The sequence below is a fragment of the Eumetopias jubatus genome, unplaced genomic scaffold (assembly GCF_037043125.1).
Source record: "Eumetopias jubatus isolate StellerSeaLion01/CBP00866 unplaced genomic scaffold, mEumJub1_p1.0 scaffold_8, whole genome shotgun sequence".
Lineage (NCBI taxonomy): Eukaryota > Metazoa > Chordata > Mammalia > Carnivora > Otariidae > Eumetopias > Eumetopias jubatus.
This window is the reverse complement of record NW_028274814.1, coordinates 133,492,162-133,510,278: the sequence shown is the minus strand read 5'-3', so window position 1 is coordinate 133,510,278 and position 18,117 is coordinate 133,492,162. Positions and strand designations below refer to the sequence as shown.

The window sequence follows — 18,117 nt, the reverse complement described above, 5'->3', positions numbered from 1 at the left end:
GAAATCAGACTCCATTCGCATATTCTGTTCCCTCTGCAGGGAAGACCCTTTCTCTGTCTCCACCTGGTAAATGCCTCTGCCCCACCCTCAAAGCCCAGGTCACAAGTCACCTCCTCTGGGAAGCCTTCCTTGTTGCCTCCTCCCTCTGCAGGGGGCAGATCCTGGTGGGAAGTGTCATTTTCATAGCACTTCACACAGAATGGAGAAAATGTCCGATGTCCATATGACAGCTAACAGATTCTGAGGGTAAGTCCCCCATGCTACATAGTACTTGGCATGCACATCTCTTGAAGTGCTGATGTGACTGTAATTACTATCCTGTTTCCTTCTTGAAGCTGGGACCTCCTGGGCATCTCCGTGTGACAGATTCCTCCGAAGGGATTTCATGTTAGGAAGAACCCCATCTTTTTGAATGAACACCCCTGCTTGCTTTCCCTCCAGACCTGATGAGAGCCGTGTCGCTTTCCCTTTGTAAGGAGGCTGCTGGGACGCTCGCAGCAAGAGTGGACCTCGCTAGCATCCTTAGCCCGTGTCCCCGAGAGAATTAGCTTTGTTGCCACCTTCCCAGGGCTGTTAATCTTTTATCCTCATTTTTATCGTGCTGGATTCATGCCCTTTATTTTAAGATGCCTAAAATTCCTGGAGACTAGATGAGTCATCATGAATAAATGAATGTGTATGAGACTCGCCTCAGAGCAGAGGCCACCCTGAGGGGAGGGAGAAGGGGAGCCCTAAGGGGTCAGGACAGTGGGGGAGGGGAGGACTGAGATTGCGGATTTCCCAGGAGGATGAAAGATGCACCCTCTACGGCCCGATCCTCTCTCCCTTCCACTGGCCAGTGGGATGGGGGTGGGGAGTGGGGTGCTTTCCTACTTCCTAGGGTTTCCACCCAGGTCAGGGTGTCATGCTATCCCCACTAAACAGGTCACATCTGAACCTCCCACTCACATTACCACCTCCTTCTGCCGAGCCACCTCGAGTCCCCTGTCTTCTTCCCTGATTTCCCCAAGGAGTGTCAGGACCCCTCCCCTCCTCCCCACATTGCCCGGAGGCATCTGGCCTTCCCACTAGCCTGGAGACTCCTGAGGGCTGGATAGGGGTCCTCAGAGCCCAGCTCAGAGCCAGCTCAGAGAGCAGGCACTGTGAGCACTTAAAGTCGGGAAGAAAGAGGCAGAGGGGGCCCTTTCCCTCTGTCACAGCCCCGGGCTCAAACCATGTCTCTGGAAACAGGATTCAGCCCCGGCTCTGGGCAGGCTGGAGAAGGGACGTCAGGGCCTGTGAGACACCAGTGACAGCCAGGCAGGCCGCCAGAAGGAAGAGCTCTTACCTGGGGCAGAGCTTGCACCACCGTGTCCAGGAGGGCCCGCATCCCCGTGGCCATTTTCAACAGCTTCAGCACTGTGGGCGAGACCCAGCCCGGCCCACTCAGCCCAGGGCAGTTGGTGTGTGCGCGTGCGTAAGTGAGGAGGAAAAGGGAGAAGCCGGAGGAGTGTGTGAGCAAAGGGGACAGCTCTGTGATGCCACACCGTAAGAACGTGGGTGCTGCTGAACAAGGGTGTGCACAAAGACATGCATGCACAAGGTGCGGGTGTCCGAGAGGAGGGCACACGCACACAGTGGGACCAAAGTGTGTCCGTGAGCACATAATTCACCGTGATAAGACCAAGGTACCTGAGTGCCCACATCTCTCCCTTCCCTCTGGCTAAATAAAGAGGGCCCCAGTGTTCTGAGCTGAATTTCTCCACACCCTCCCCACCTGGGAACCTAGAGGCTTCAAGCTGTTGCAGGTGGAGGAGCAAGAGAGCAAGAGGCACCCGAGCCAGCACTGAGGCGGGAGGTTTGTGAAAGGAGTGCAGGCCCACCTTCAGGGTGAGGGGGGAGCTTCTGGGGGAAGCGAAGGTTATAAGAAGCATTGAAGACTGTGTGTCCCAGCCAATGTTGGACACATGCCCGTTAGGAACTAGAGTTACTTCCCGGTGTCTTCCCAGCTGCCCTGAGTTCCTTTCATCCCAACCTGAGACTGGTCCACATGGGTCATGGTGTTACAAGGAGGCGGGGGAGCAATGTGCTGTACAGAGCGGTCTGTGGACAGGGGCGCATCAATGTGTACACATGGGGCAAGCGTGTGTGGCTGGTGTGTGCTCCTCCTGGATGCTGTTCTCCCTACTCAGCAGGAAACCCATCATGCCTACATGCCTACATGCCTCTCCCCCTTGCCTGCCCCCCACCCCATTCCTGGAGTCCCACCCTTGCCCCTCACCCCGGGCGATGCGCAAAACCCGCATGATGCGGATGATGGTGGGGTTGATGGGCAGTGCTGCGTTGATCTCAATCTCCTCCAGCGTGATGCCCATGACCGACAGCAGCACAATGGCCAGGTCCAGCTGGTTCCACCTGCTCAGCCAGGGAGAGGAGGGCAGGAGTGGGAGGCAGGGTGAGGGGCACTCTGGTTTAGGAATGCCTAGGTTGGGAGGAGCTTCCCAGCTCTCCACCCTCCTGCTGTGGCCCACGGGGATGTGTGGTCACCCTCCCTACTAGCCCCCCACCAGACCCCACTGGCTCTGGCTCCCTCTCTGCCCCCCACAGCCTCCAATCCCTCACGCAAGAGGCTGACCAGGCTAAATAAACATCTCTGGCCTCCTACAGGGGAGGAGGAATAAGCTATGACTTCTAGATTGGAATCCTGAGCCAGCTGCTGCCTCCGTGTGGCCTTGGGCTAGTCCATCTTCTCTGAACATGCCCTGTTTTGCCTGTGGATTACAGAGGACCCGTGAGAGATGAGCTGAAGAGACATGGGAGTGTGCCCTGCATCCATCAGGTGCGACCATAATCACTTCTTGTTCAGAGCTGTAGGCAGCACCTGGGGGCCCCTGGCTGTCAGTGCCCACTTATTGGGTCCCCTCCTCCAGCTGTTCTAGGCTTCCCCAGGGGTCAGGACTGCTTCCCCATCCTGCAGCCCACTCCATGCTGTCCTAGCCCAGCCAAGCTGCTCACCGATCCTTGAAGAAGCGCCTCAGCCCAAACGCTACCAGCTTCAGCACAGCCTCCAGCACAAACACAGTGGTGAACATGTAGTTGCAGTACTTGAGGGCTGTCTCCAGGGACTATGGAGGGCAAAGAGAAGCAAGATCCAGACCCCATGACCTGCTCCCCACTTTCCTCCACTCAGAAAGTCTCTGCCTTTTAAGGGGAGAATTTAGTCCATTTACATTTAGTGCAATGGCTTCTATATCTGCTTTTGTTCCCTCCATTTTAATTAACGTGTACTATTTGTTTTACATTGCTATTTCTTCTTCCTTATTTCTGCTGATTTGGTCCAGTTACCCCTCTTTGGAGGCAGTATGAAGTAATGGTTAGGGGTCACGGTTAAGAACCAGGCTGCTTAGCTATGAATCCTGGCCCAGCACCTAGTCCCTATTCACTATGTGACCTTGGCCAAGTCACTTGACCTCTCTGAGATTTAGTTCCCAAATCTATAAATGGGGGATGATAACAGTACCTACGTCAAAGTGTTGCTGTACAAAGTAAGTGAGGTAATAGTCCGGCGCTGGGCACACAAGAAATACTTGGTATTGTTACTCTACTTCTTCATGTTAATTTGGAAGTTCTACAATTACTGTTCATTCTGCTAATGGTTGCCTTCCTTTTCCCTGCATTTATAATATACCTCTCCTGTCATTTAAAATTAAGATGCCAATTCCTCACCTGCAGGCTCAGCTTCACCCTTCGTCTCCCCAGCTCCAATATGTTGAGGCTTTTAGAATGCACTTGTCCCTAGATGCTCCTCACATGCCCCTCACAAGTGCTGCTGGCAACTCACTTGAGAATTGGTCATTCTTCCCCATGCCAGTGTTTGCCTCCAATGGTCCTGCCACAGGAATGCCCCTCCCCCAGGCTCCATGCACGCAGGCAGTAGTGGAGGCCACCTGGTAGGCCTTGAATGCAAATCTGAGTTCCAGTCCTGGCTCTGCTACTTGTAGGCTGAGTAATCTGGGCAGCATATTTCCTCTGAGCCTCAGTTTCTTCCTCTACAAAATCTGTAGAAAGGCTCCTCCCCCACCTTTGGTTGCTGTGAGCATTAGAGTTAATATCTGTAGTGTGTCTTTCGGAGTCACGTCACACACACCACTGCCACTGGAACCCATGTTCAAGGCTGGGCCCAAATGTCACCTCCCCACTCACTGGGAACAAGTGACATTTCCCTTTTCTCTCATTTGTCCTACCGGGCCATGAGCTTCCTGGGCACAGGGACCCGAATGGGGGTGCTGCTCAGACCCTCCTGCCTCACCCTTTCCCCGGGGTCCTGCCTGAGGACCCAACCCTACCATGTGACCTCAGGCTGGGGCTGGGCCCGGGGCTCACCGTGGGCTGATTGTAATGCTCCAGGGACATGGTGACCACATTGAGGCAGATGATGAAGGTGATGAAGATGTCCAGGTAGTGGCTGGTACACATGGAATGGATGAGCAGCCGGGTGGGACAATAGGTGGCATAGTAGGGCAGCCGCTGGGCCTCTGCAGGGTAATGCGGGGGGGAGAGGGGGATGGCACAAACCACAGAGGGTTGGGGCCCAGGTGGGGGAACAGAGCACAAGGAGGGAATAGCACAGGGGAGGGAGGAAGCAAGGGGAGAGATGTCAGAACACCCCAGGCCCTGAGAGTCAGATTTAGGTCTCCTCTGCCCAGCCGGGGGGAGGGGGGGGCAGGGCACACAAGGGAATGGGGTAGGAGGTGGGGGAGGGCAGGACAATGACTGTCCCCATCTACCCCAAACACGCCCAAGGCAGGGGCTCTGGGTCTGCTGGGGGGAAGACAGGGGGTCCCACAGCTCAGGCCTCCACATCCAGGCCTTTGCCCTCAGCTGAACTGAGCCACCAGGGGGTCACCAGTGGACTTGGTGGACAGCAACAGGCGATCAGGTCACCTGGACAGGGAGATTCTGCCCAGGATCGACCCTCTGTTCCCTTCCAGGCCCAGAGGCCCAGAGGCTGGGGGCAGACCCAGGCTGGGCCGTGGCACCAGGAGGACCAGGCGCAGACAGGACGGGCAGCCGGGAAGGCCCCTCCCTCCGCAGCCGCCCACTCACTCCGGCGCTTCTTCTCCAGACGCCTCAGTCGCTTCTCCTCTCGCCGCCGAGCCTCCTCGGCCTCCTGGTGCTGCCGGCACTTGTGGAAGTTCTCCACCACGACGCCCACAAACATGTTGAGCACGAAAAAGCTGACGATGAGCAGGAAGGAGATGAAGTAGAGCAGCATCCAGGGGTTGTGGTTGGGCACAGGCTGCGGGGAGCAGATGGGGCTGAGGCAGGCGGGGTGGGGCACCCCCGTGCTGAGCCTCGGGGAACCCCCTCCCTAAGCCCACCCCAGCTGTAACACCCTCCCTGACTCCCACTGCCCTCAGCTAAACTCCAGCCCTTGCCCTGGCACACACAGGGGCCTGACGACCTTCCAGCCCTGCTGAGCCCCTCCACAACCTCCTGCCCTCAACTCAGGACTCCCTGAACATGGCGCTCTCTCATCTCGGGGGCCTGCTCTGCTGTCCCTCTGCCAACTGGCTCAGCCCCTCTCCTGTTCCTGCCCTTGGTTCTAGACGCACAAGGCTCTGACCTTCCATGCAGAAACCAGTTTAACATGCTCTCGCTGCACAGCAGGGGGATTTGCAAAGCAAATGGCACATGGTTTATGCTACCTAAGAGCGGCTTAGTGGCGGAAGATTCAGGCTAGGATGGTGAGGCGTGGGCCATGGCTGACAGGGAGAGATCCCGGGGGCTCTGGGTCCTGCTGATGCCAGTTTTAGACAACTGGGCCCCAGAGACACCATGTCCCTCCCCAACTGCCCTCTGCCCTGGCCCCAGCCCACCCCCACCTGTTGGTCCACAGCGACAGCGTCCAGTCCATTGTACATGATGTTCACCCAGCCGTCCTTAGAGGCCAGGACAAAGAGGGACATCAGGGCCTGGAAGACACAGGAAGGGGAGGGCCTGCAGTGGTAGGTGCAAGCAGCTCTCCATCTTTCTGCCTTCAGGAGACAGAGAGACAAAGAGGCCTTCCCTGAGAATGACAACAAACCATTCCTGAGGACCTACTACGTGCCTGCCATATATTCTGCAGACACTGCTGCAAGTGAATGAGCACTAGACCAGGAGTCCTGGGTTCAGCTCTGAAAATTAATTTGAGAAAATTCATGAGCTCTTGTCCCCTCGCCCACAGAATGTAGCTAATGCTTAAGTGCCTGCAGGCCAGGTCTACTAACACTTTAAACTAGAAGGTTGCTGACAAACATGAGGGGCCCTGCCGTCCTCACCCCAAGCAGGCCTCTAGCACCTGAAAACAGGAGCTTACGTGAGAAGTCAGGAGCCCTGGGCACCGCCCAAGCTCTGCCACTCACTGGCTGGGTGACGTGGGGCAAGTTCCTCAACTTCTCTGGGCCCCAGCTTCCTTGTCTGTAAACGGCAATAATTACCCTCACTAATGTGAGACTTTAGCTGGAAGGAATGCCCAGGAGACACCAGCCAAGGCTCTTACACAGATGGCAGGCCAAAGCACGCTCATGTCCCCTCAACAGGACTACGGGCTGGTCCTGCAGCAACAGCAGAGTGCCTCGCACATTGTAGGTACTCAATAAAGGTTTTCTGAGCTGGACAGCACCATCACTGTTCTTGCAGAGCCCCGACCACCAGCACGTTGACCAGAGGTCACACACCCCATTCCAGAAGCTCCCCCATACTTCCAACACACTTGCTCATTTGTTGTGGCCCAGGGCCCTGGGCAGGGAAATGGGGTTCTGGGATGGGTCTCCTGCCCCACAAGGGCCCCTACTTCCCATCCCCCAAGGTACAGACTCCTCCTCTTCCCTTCCAGGTGGGAATGGTTCTAAGGGCTGCCTGGAAAGGACTCAGGCCCAGGAGGAGGTCGGAGCAAGGGACACAGAGGGAGCCCTCGTGGCCAGGGAGGGACACGAAGACTTCACATGCCAAGGGGCAAATGTGTCTGTGGGCCCTGGGATCACAGAGACCTGAAGTGCAGAGCCTGGGCCAGGGAAGCACATAGCTGCTATCATTTCCCATTTACAGATGAGGGCACTGAACCGCAGACACTGGAACTTTCCTGAGTGGCCCAGCAAGCAGCCAAAGACTCTGGGCCGTGCTGTAACTCCCCCATGTGCGCGCTGAGGACACCTTACTTCTGGCTCCAGGGGTGTCAGCCTGGCATCAAGCATGCCCAGAACGGGAAAGGGCTAGGGATGCTCCATGGGAACAGGGCCCGGGGCCTGGCACTGAGCTCAGGGAGTCGGGAACAAGCTCGTGAACTGTCCCCACAGGCTTTCCCTCAGCTTCCTGGAATATCTTCTTTTAAAAAACCTCTGTTTTATCAACCATTGAGTTGTTAACAACTTGAAAGGCACTGCTTCTGGAAAATCTGCAGGGGCTAGGGGAGCTCCTGTGTCCCAGTTCCTGACCCCCTTTCCCTGTCCACTCGCTGCTTCTCTATGGCCCCATATCTCCTCTCCCAGAGGGCATGACGAATGGGATCCCCTGGTCATGTGAGATGAGAGTTTCAATGGCATCTAGCCAGAGGGTTCCCGGCAGAGGAGCAGGGCACAGGCCCTGGGTCCCATAGACCTGGATCCTGTTCCCTCCTTGTGTGACCTGGGGAAGGCACTTCCCATCTGATTATACCTAGCCACATGGCTGGGCCCTCAAGAAATAGTAGTTGTTGGGGTGCGGGGGGTATAAAGCTCTTTGGAGGCAGCCCACTGTGGGCTCTCATCTGCGGCACTACCCAATGGGTCTCCCCAGTAGGGCCTACCCAGTAGGCCCCCAGGAGAGGGGACCAAGGGCAAGGCAGGAACTGGGCAGGAGGCCTGCCTGCCCACTGAGATGGAGAGCAGAATAGATGGGTGCTGGGAGAGGAAACCCACCCTGGGCCAGGGGCTTGCTACACTCTGTTACCACTGCCTGCCTGGTAGGCCGTCACATTCCCATTTTACAGATGAGGAAACTGAGGCTCTGAGGGCCCACACCTACAGTAAGTGGCACAGAGTTGGGATTCACAACCAGGTCTGGCTGTCTCTAAAACTCCTGTCAGGGTCCCTGGGGTGGGGGTGGGGGAACCAGTGTTCACTGAAACACCTCCTAAGCACCACATACTCCTGAGATACTCTGCACTCAGGATCTCTAAGCCTGTGAGGTGAGTTCCACCCCTACCCATTTTGCAGAAAACAAAACCAAGGCCTAGAAAGGAGAAATCACAGGGTCAGTCCTGGCAGAGCAGGACCAGAGCCTGATCTGTGATCCCGGGCTGTCGGCACTGAAGAGCTTGTACCCCCATCCACTGGTGGGGGGAGGTGCGGGGGGGGGTCAGGGCAGGGGTGCACGGACGGCACTCACCTGGCCCAGGTTGTCAAAGTTGTACTTGTGGTGGACCCAGCGGTAGTTGGCGGCCACGCAGTCAGAGCGGTTGGTGATGTTGCGGGTGTCCACACCCAGACAGTGGTAGAACTTGCCCTTGAAGAGCTGGGGTGGGGGGAGGACCACAGGGTTAGTGGACCGTCTGCCAGTGCTCCGGGGGTAAAGGGATGCAAGTCAGAAAAGGGACCCGCCCCGCAGGGGGCCCTTCCTCTGTGCATAACCTGGACCAAGCACTCGACCACACCATCTCACCAAGTGCCCCAACATGAGGTAGGGCTACTCTCAGCCCATCTCACAGATGAGGAGACTGAGGCCCAGTGGTATTAGGTAATTTTCCCCAAAGTCATATGAGGTTTAGGAAGGGGCAGAGTCACTGTCTGTCTGATTTCTGGGCTCTTCCGCAGACCTCAGTCCTGGGGATGTAGACAGGGACTCCACGGGGGAAAGTTGCCCGAGAGAGAAGTAAAGGGACCCTCTCTAGGGATCCAGGCACTCTGCCTGGAAGGGACAGGGCCACTGTCCACATGGAGTCCACATCTAGCCCCTCCTGCCCAGGCGGCTGTTACAGATCTCTCAGCAGCCCCAAAGGACGCCTGTGCCCGGAGCTCCACTGCAGCTCCAGCCCCAAACACAGGACCAGGTGAGGAGACTGCGAGCCTCAGCTCAGGACTCAGACAAGGAAGAGGAAGGTCTCAGTTGCAGCTCAGACCCTAGAGGGCCCAGGGCATTCTGGCCATCCCCCTGTCACACGCTTTTATGATGTGCCTCATGGCTCCTCCCTGTCCAGCCCTAAGGTCCCATCTTATTCCTGGGCTCCAAGCCAAAATCCGAGTTAGCTCAAGGTCCTGCCTGTGTCAGAGACTCTCCATCATCTTCACCCCCAGAGAAACTGGCCCCGACTTCTTAACTGCCCTTCCAGCTCTCTCCCACCTTGGCCCAGCCCACCGTCTGGCTCCTGTCTCTGGGCCAGTCATGGCTCCTGAGCTCGCATCCACACATGTGCCCACCCTCCCCTGAAACACCTTCCACCCGCCCTGACCTGTGGAATCACTTCTCCTTCAAGGCCCAGTGCCCAGGCCACTTCCTCCAGGATGCTTTTCCTCTTGCCCCCAGCCCAGCCCTGTGTTTCTATGTAGCTTGGAGCCCCATGGTCCCATTTACCCAGGCTTCTTTGCGCTCAGACGTTTAAGTCTGTGTCTGCCCCTCTCCCTGGACTGGGAGCTCGCGGCTGGCAGGACCGTGGGTGCTCTACCAGGGCCACCTGAGCCCCCAGGTTGGTCAACACAAGGTCGGGAGAGTTGAACAGGAATGTGGAGCCTTTTACCCGACCACGAAGCTCACCCCAGTGCCTGCCCAGCCTGAGCACCCCTCACCTGCACCCCCAGGATGCCGAAGATGATGAAGAAGGCACAGCAGATGAGGACGATGTTGCCGATGGGCTTGAGGGAAGAGATGAGGGTCTCCACTACCAGCTTCAGACCAGGCGCTCGGCTGATGACACTGGAGACAGACAGGGGCCAGAGGCACCATGAGCCCACACCATGTCTGGAGACGGCACCCACTTTGCCCAGAATCACCAGGGCAGAGAACCCCAAACCCCAGATCTATATGCACAGCAGTGCACTATGCCCTAACCCCAGACCCTTGGGGTCCACACCTCACCATCATCTGGAGACTGAGGGCCAGAGATGGCAATGAGCCACCCGGGGACACACAGAAAGTGGGTAGCAGTCCTAGGGGGCCCCCTTCAGCCTGGCCTTTCCAGCACCCTCCTCCCACCAGGGTTTCCAGGCTCCTCCCCCAGGAGCAGCATCAGCAGCCTGGTCGCTGTCCCCACTAATCTGGCATGTGCTATCAGAGGGCTGAGTGGATAAGGAGGGCCAGAGTGAGGGATCCACTTAGACCCCAGGAGCTCACTAGACAGTGCAGGGATTCCCGACATCCGCGGGGGAGTCCTCACCGCAGGGGGCGTAGGGTGCGCAGGAGCCGCAAGACCCGAAGGACCCCTAGGATCTTGGCTCCCCCGGCTGAGGCCACGGAAACCACGATGTCGATGATGGACACAAAGACTAGAAAGCCGTCCAGCACGTTCCAGCTACTGCGCAGGTAGGCCTGCTCACCGAAGTACAGGCCCAGCGAGACCACCTGGGGGCGGGGCGATGGGCGGGGTCAGCCGGACTCGGCGATTGGAGACGGGGCGGGGTGTGGCCAGCCTCAGCGAGGGGGCGGAGCGAGGTCAGGTGGGGCTGGTGGGGACCTGTCAGGCAGAGGGCTGGGCGGATGGTCTGGCAGGGAGACACGTGCCCCACCGCCCCCTGAAACACAGGCCCAGCGGGCCACCCGGTTCCCTACTCCCCGCACTTCTGGCAAACTCAATTCAAAGCCAAGCGCTCTGGGAAGCATCCGGGAAGGAATCCTTCCCCTGAGTCCCCCACCTCCAGCAGGTACCTGCATTACATCCTAAATGTTTCCCCACATTAGCCTTTCTCGCGGGATGTGAGCTCCTGGGAGTGAGGACGTGGTTGACCCCCTCTGGGTCCCCGGAGCCCAACCTAAGGGCTGGCACCTAACAGGGATGGGCCTCCTGGGCCCCCGGTGGAATGTGGTTGATGGGCAGGTGAGTGACAAGCTTTCGGAGAGGGGCCCAAGCCAGGGGTCCCAAGCTGGGGGTGGGAGAGGGTCCCGGGTAAAGCCTGGAGTTACCTTCAGGGTCATCTCGCCTACAAAGATGGCTGTGAAGATGTAGTTCGACACTGTAAGGAAGATACGTTCCTGGAAGAAGAGAGCTCTCGTGGGCCCAGGGACTCCCAGAGCTGCCCCGTCACCCGGTCAGCCTCTCGCCTTCAGCCAGGGGACACCCTGCTGCTACTTCACAGTCTTGGGAGGCATCCGCCTCCCCAGAGCTCCTACCACACCTCCCTCCATGGTGCTTGGGGTTGGGCCTGGCTGAGCTCTCCTAGCCCCCTGAGCCCGGCACAATGTCCCAGTGCAGGCCCTGGTGGCCTGCCCCTCTGCCTTGTCCCTTGCCCTGCCCGAAGGCTGCAGCCACTCACGGTGCTGCCAGCCTCGATCTGAGGCCTCTCCAGGGCGATGGTGATGCAGTTGAGAAAGATGAAGGCCAGGACGACATAGTCGAAGAGCTTGTGGGCAATGATGGTCTGACACAGGACTCGGAACCTGGGCGGGGTAGGGAGGGCACCCCATGAGTGTGGGACCCAGACACACATGGGGACTGAGATGGCTAGAGGAGCTGACATCTCTCTTCTCTGGCCACACAATAGGTGGTGATTTCATGTCTGCTCGCCTAAGCACACGGCAAAAACTGGCACCACAGGATAAAGGGCATCGACCTTGCCGTGGCAGTCAAGGCCTTCCAAACACTGGTGCAAATCTCTGAGCCCTAACCTCCAGCCACTCGGACACACACTCCCTGATACCCTCCACTTCTGCCCCTGGGGCCTTCCCTCAGGCTGCTCCCTCTACCTGGACCAGTCTCCACCTCTTCACAACCCATGCTTCACCTACTAGAATGCTATCTGCCTCCAAAACCCAGCACACAGGCCTCCTCCTCCTCCAGGGGGCCTACTGATGCCCCCTCCAGATGGGAGCACCCCAGGCTACTTGAGGATTTGTCCAACCTGGTGCCAGCACAGGAATGGCCTAGACTTGGAATCTAGAACACGTAGATCCTCCCCCTCCCTGCAGACCCTCCACCACTGGACCAGGAAGGTCCTCTGGGGTATAGAAGACCCTCCACCAATAGCCTTGACTGGCTTGGCAGAAATCTCTCCCTCCCAGACATGCCAACCCCCTACTCTAACCTCACACCAAGCCTGGACTTGCCCACCTGTTCTCGGGGGAGAAGAGGTAGACAGACCAGTCCTCGCGGACCTCGCACCAGGTAGGCTTATAGACGTCGATCATCTTGCGGACCCGGAAGCACAGGGTCTGGCAAGGCAAGGATGGAGTGCGGATGTGGGTCAGCGCTGCGCAGAGCTGCCCATCTCCGCCCACTCCGGCCATATACCAAACTGGGGCCACCTGATGAACTGCGAACTCTTCCAGCGAGACTAGGACCCTCGCCCCACCCAGTGCAAGCGCGGAGAGAGGGCCTCTCCACCCGCGGCGGGGGGGGGGGGGTGTCCCTCGCTGGGGCGAGCAGTGCCGGCCCCGCCCCCTGCGCGCTCTCCTTAAGGCCGGTCCCGCGCTAGCCCCGCCCCTCAGGCCCGCCCCCTCTGCCCCCGCCCCGCCCCGCCCCGCCCCCCCCCCCCCCCCCCCGGCTCTGGCCCCTAGGCCCTCCCCCACTCACGTAGTCGATCTCCTCCTCGTCCTCTCCGCGATCCCGGTGGTCGTCCATCTTGGTAAAGACATCCTTGGCGATGCTGGGCATCCTGCCATTGCAGTCTTCGTGCCCGGGGGCCGGGCCCACCGCCCGCCAGGCCGCTCGGGGGTGGGCGCCCACCGCAGGCACCAGCTCGGCCAGGTCCATCGGGTCTCTGGTGTCGAGGGACAGCGTCCGGCGGTGGTGGCGGTGCCGGTGCGCCGGGTGGGGACCGTGGTGCGCGTGGTGGGCGTGCGGAGCGTGCAGCGGCGCGGCCCGCAGGGGCCCCTCGTCCCTGGCGCCCTCGCAGGCCCGGGTGCCGCCGCCACGCTCCGCCGAGAGCAGGGACTCGTGCTCGGCCGACAGCGGCTTGTGCTTCAGGCTGTTCCAGCTGGAGCGGCGGCTGGCCCAGGCCCCGCTGCGGCCCCACGGTCCGTAGTAGGAGCTCCGGGAGCTGGACTGGAAGGAAGCCACCACACACACAAGCCGCTGTGGTGACTGAAGGCAGCCCGCACACCCGCTGAGGCCCTAAGCGGGCCACCAGCCTGGCTAGTGGGTGACAGAGCAGGCTAGGCCCCAGGGGTCCTCTCCCTGCCCCGCTCTCACTCTTTGACATGTGGGCACCTCTAGGGTGTGGCTACATCTCCTCCTGCCACCTCACTTCCCTTGAGGAAGCTACAGCAACTTAGGGTGGTCTTCCTATTTCACAGGTAAGGAAAAAGGTTGAGAGAGGGATGTAACTTGCTCGTGGTCACACAGCTCGAAAATGGCAGAGGCCAGATTTGAGCTCTGGTATGCCTGACCCCAAAGCCCAGCTCTTTACCTACACATTGTGGCCAAGGTAAAACCCATTTCTTTGTAAGGGACCTATTGCACTCACTACTCATTCATTCATTCACTCATTCATTCTTTGTTGCCACATCCTACTCTGGCACTGGGCATCCACGAACGCAACAGACAGGGTCCTGGCCGGGTTCTAGCTGGAGAGTCTGGTCCCCTAAACCTGGGTACCAGCCTGAGGCTGGACTGACAGGCACTTCTCCCCAGGGTCCCTCACCACATGCCCCAGCAGGGAGCACCCATCCAGAGCACCCCACAAGGACTCACCAGGGAGCGCTGGTCATAGCTCATCCTGCCCAGTGACATGACACTGCTCTTGCGAGAGCCCAGGGCCACCAAGACAGGGTCCGGCTGCAGCGAGAGGCGGGGGGCAGGTGCTGCAGCCCCGGTGGGGCCCAGATGTCCGCCCAGCGGGAGATTGGGGTCCAGGTGCCCATTGGGGGTCATGGGGATTGGGCAGAGCTTGGGATCTGGAGGGGTGAGACGGACACAGAAGGGGGGCAAACAAAGAAAAGAAGTCATGAGACACAGAAACAGGGATGGGAACAGAAATAAGAGTCTTTCTGGGGAAACCTCCTCCACCTTCTGGGTTGGACCCCATGTCATGTGCCTCTCCTCCACCCTTCCTGGAGAGCGCTCAGCTTTTTTTTTTTTTTTTTAGGTTTTTTTATTTTTGTTCAGTATAGTTTAGATACAGTGTTATATTAGTTTCAGGTGTACAACAGAACAACTCGACAATTCTATACATTGTTCCTCAGCACTCATCATCTCAGCTTTCTTTTGGGGGCGGATCCCTTGTCTCCTGTGTTGAGCGCCAGCCCCGAGCTGCACCCAGCCTGGGAACCTCACTCCTGGACCCACTTCAGGAAGCAAGGCAAAGACGGTCCAGCCCAGTTACCAAGGAGGACACCGGCCCTGGGTGTGGGGAGGCTTGTTCCAAGCTGCCCAGTGGTGCCAACAGGACCAGAACCCAGGTGTCCTGAGGCCTGAGGCTCTTCCCAGCAGGCCACACTGTGGAGGGGTGAGGGTGAACTGCAGCTCCCTCTGTGGCTAGAATGCAGGAGGGCTCTGAATGTCACCGACCTCTTTTGGGGGATTTGCCAGTTTCCATTATGAATGTAAGCAAACCACAGAGAATTAGCAGTCTGGGAGCCCGGGCTTGAGGGGAAACCCAGTGCTGTGCCCCTCGCCCGCCCGGATCTCTGGGGAAGGGTTGTGGTCCCCTAGGTGCCAGTGGAGACTCGTTTACCTCCACCGCCATCCAGGCCCTCCTGTAGCTTTTCAAACTCCTCCATGTTGGATGAGCTCTGGTCCTCGTCCGAGTAGGAGCGATTGGCGTCACCCTGGGAGACCATCCCTCTTGTTGGAATGCAGATTGGCTCAGCCCTTCTCTCCCTCTTGAATTTTTCACCCCCATTTTACAGATAGGGAAACTGAGGCTCAGAAAAGGAAAGCAAGAAGCGAACGAGGACCTGGGCCATAAACCCACATTGGCCTGACTGAAGGTATCCCCTAAGCCTCAGAGAAGGGAGGAGGCAGGATCTAGACCTTGGGGGGCTTTAGAATTTCAGAAATGGCGAGACCTAGTCCCACACCCTGGGGGGAGAGGCAGGGATCCGAGATACAGCCTCCGTTTGCATGCTTCCTGTGATAGGAAGCTCACCACCTAATTGGCAACCTCCTCCTTGGGACCTTGTTACCGGCTAGATGTTTGAGTTGCAGTCCTCCCCTATCCAGAATCCCCCACACCCAGTCTGGCGCAGACCCCATGGGGGTGCTTCCTCTGCCAGGGCTGCAGTCACCTCTGCCTGGAAGCCCTCCACCAGGATGGCCACCAGGAGGTTGAAGAGCACATAGTTGCCGAAGGTCATGAGGGCGACAAAGTAGAGGGAAGCCCAGGGGGAGGTGGAGGCCATGCCATTGTAGAGGACAACGTTCCAGTCCTCCTGGGTGAGGATCTGTGGGGGAATCGGGAGCACAGCTCAGCCCTGGGGTATCCCCAAGCCCCAGCCCAGCCCGAGGACAGATGGAATCCACCAGGTGGCAGAGCTGCATGTGTGAGGAAACAGTCTCAGAGGAGAATCCCAAGGTGCCCAAGCCTTGGGGTGGGAGTTGGAGGGGCAGGGATGGGCACCAGGCATTCACTCCAGCTCCCAGAGCCGGTGCAATGCCAGCCCGACCCCGCACCCGGACCTGTCTGCTGGGGTCCGGAACTGAGGGGCCTCCTTGGCAGGGCACCCCCCTTCTCTGGATCCTCTGAAGGGCCACCTCCGAAAAGCAATGCAAGCAGTGGTCCTGGGAGAAACCCCTTCCCCTGACACACAGAAAGACATGCTGTCGCTCACCTGGAACACTGTGACAATGGCCCAGAGCAGGGAGTCAAAGTTCTTCCTGTCGGGGACGGTGTCTCCCGTGTCTGTGCGGAGGCTGAATTTGCAGCCAAAGATGTGCATCCCGAGGATGCTGTGGGAGGAATGGAGGCAGCTCAGGGACCCACCCACCTTGTTTCATTCTCAGAACCACCCGGTAGGATGGCAGGGGGCAGCACTGGTTCCATTTTACAGAAGCGAACGCTGAGACTCAGAGGGCAAGTACTCGCCCCGAGCCATTGGGGATTAAGTGGTGGTGTCAGGATTCACACCCAGGTCCAGAGTGTTCCCTGGAGAAGCTCGACCTGCCATGCTCCCCCAGGCTCCGGCACGCGTGGTGCCCGCGGTGGGCAGGGCTCACCTGAAGATGAAGATGAAGAGCATGAGCAGCATGCAGAAGGTGGCCACGTTGTCCATGGTCTTCATGAGCACCACCAACTGGCGCCGCAGCGCGGGCATGAAGCGCACCAGCTTCAGCACCCGCAACAGCCGGAAGGTCCGCAACACCGACAGGCCGCCGTCCGCCTGCCCCACAATCTCCCAGATGCTGGGAGGGGGCAAGCGGGGGAAGGGGGTAGAGAGAGGCAGGAGGGTTTGACAGAGGGCGGGGAGGAGAGGAGGGCAAAGGGAGGCCAGGGAGGACGGAGAGACGGACAGCTTCCATTCATTCATTCGTTCATCCCACGAATAACATGTTTCACGGGTCACTGCTGTGCCGGGGCATGCTCTAAGTCAGGGGCTCCTGACCTGGAGTCCATGGACACCCGCCACGAGAAGTCTATGGCTAGAATTCAGGTCTACCCGCTGACCTCTTTTTGAGATTTAACATTCTTTCGGTTATGAATGTAAATAAGCCACAGAGAACTAGCAGTCCCTATGACTTTCTGACCAGTCAAAATCGCGGATAGTTTTATATAACTGTTGATGTACATATCTCCAAATATTACTTATACTCATCCTTTCTTGGGAACGATGGTAGTCACAAGACCTGCCGCTAGATCTTGCTATTTCATGCGTTAATCTAGAAGTGCATATATTACTGAATGACAGATGTTTAAATATTTGATAACCGTGCTTGGGTGTAATTGATTTCCTTTGTGCTCTTACACGCTTTGTTTCCCGGCCGGGGTCGGTGCCTTAGATCCCCCTCCATCCCCCCCCAACCCTGGGACTTCTGGGCCCGAAGCCTGCGGTGGGGGGGTGGGGAGGGCAGGGGGCAGCACCTGATGATAACAATGATGCTGTCAAAGATGTTGTAAGGGTTGCGCAGGTAGTCAAAGAGCCCAAAGGCAGCCAGCTTCAGGAGCATCTCCAGGGCGAACATGCTGGTGAAGACCACGTTGCAGATCTCCAGGATGTTGGTCAGCTCCTCGGGCTGTGGAGGTGTTAGGACACAGGACAGGGACCTCGTCAGGCCAGAGCACAGTCATGAATCCTCTCTGGATGCCCATGGGCTCCAGGGCCCCCAGGGAGGTGGGTCAGAGTCCTCGCTGGAGCACAATGGCCTTGAGAACCTTACAACGCAGCTGCATCTCTGCTGCCCTAAGAATCCACTAAGATGGTGGGACCCCACCGGGCTGACCTTCCACACATTTGGAAATGACGCTGGTACCGTGTGCCCTCAGGGAGCTATCGTGACACCCATTTTACAGATCAGGACACAGCCTCAGAAGCTGACTTAAGGTCCCGTGGCCTGATGCAGAGCAAGGCAAGAAGACAGGCCAGTCATTGCTAGAAAGTCCCTGTTTGCCCATGACCCCATTTAGGAAGCACTTACCCCATGCTGGACCTGTCCTTTGAACTTTACAGTTCATCTTAATCCCACACAAGACCCCATTCTGCAGAGGAGGAAGCAGGTTCAGAGAAGGCCATCTCCCTGCCTTCGGCTGTGGAGCAGGTAAGGGCCAAAGCAGGATGTGAACTCAGGCAGCCCGGTTCCAAGGCTTCCGCCCTTCACCCAGGCATGTGCAGACCTCCCTCCTGAGCCTTCCCCACTCTCCCCTTCCCCGGCAATGGTCAGCTCCGCATTGTGGGTGGCTGGAGAGCACCGTGCCATGCGAAGAGAAGAAAAGGACCGTGCACCACAACGGCTCTTTCCTGTACTCGAGCACCCTGGTCGATGGGGCTTACTCCACACGCTTCTCAGCGGAAGGCACCAAAGCCCAGGGAGGGCAGGGG

The 18,117-nt window shown here is 58.3% G+C and overlaps 1 protein-coding gene across 1 annotated transcript in view; it reads right to left on the bottom strand.

Annotated features, from left to right (window-relative positions):
* Positions 1-18,117, bottom strand: part of CACNA1I (calcium voltage-gated channel subunit alpha1 I) — a 102,978-nt gene that overhangs the window by 9,398 nt on the left and 75,463 nt on the right. Inside the window, exons 10-28 of the mRNA XM_028115684.2 lie at positions 17,163-17,314; positions 16,301-16,486; positions 15,916-16,033; positions 15,373-15,528; positions 14,820-14,913; positions 13,838-14,040; positions 12,719-13,189; positions 12,257-12,357; positions 11,463-11,586; positions 11,113-11,181; positions 10,370-10,554; positions 9,783-9,909; positions 8,389-8,514; positions 5,865-5,954; positions 5,086-5,278; positions 4,363-4,514; positions 2,995-3,104; positions 2,261-2,394; positions 1,328-1,398 (exon numbers count right to left, since the gene is read on the bottom strand). Coding sequence (XP_027971485.2) covers positions 1,328-1,398; positions 2,261-2,394; positions 2,995-3,104; positions 4,363-4,514; positions 5,086-5,278; positions 5,865-5,954; positions 8,389-8,514; positions 9,783-9,909; positions 10,370-10,554; positions 11,113-11,181; positions 11,463-11,586; positions 12,257-12,357; positions 12,719-13,189; positions 13,838-14,040; positions 14,820-14,913; positions 15,373-15,528; positions 15,916-16,033; positions 16,301-16,486; positions 17,163-17,314 — 2,862 coding nt within the window. The remainder of the gene's footprint in view (positions 1-1,327; positions 1,399-2,260; positions 2,395-2,994; positions 3,105-4,362; positions 4,515-5,085; positions 5,279-5,864; positions 5,955-8,388; positions 8,515-9,782; positions 9,910-10,369; positions 10,555-11,112; positions 11,182-11,462; positions 11,587-12,256; positions 12,358-12,718; positions 13,190-13,837; positions 14,041-14,819; positions 14,914-15,372; positions 15,529-15,915; positions 16,034-16,300; positions 16,487-17,162; positions 17,315-18,117) is intronic.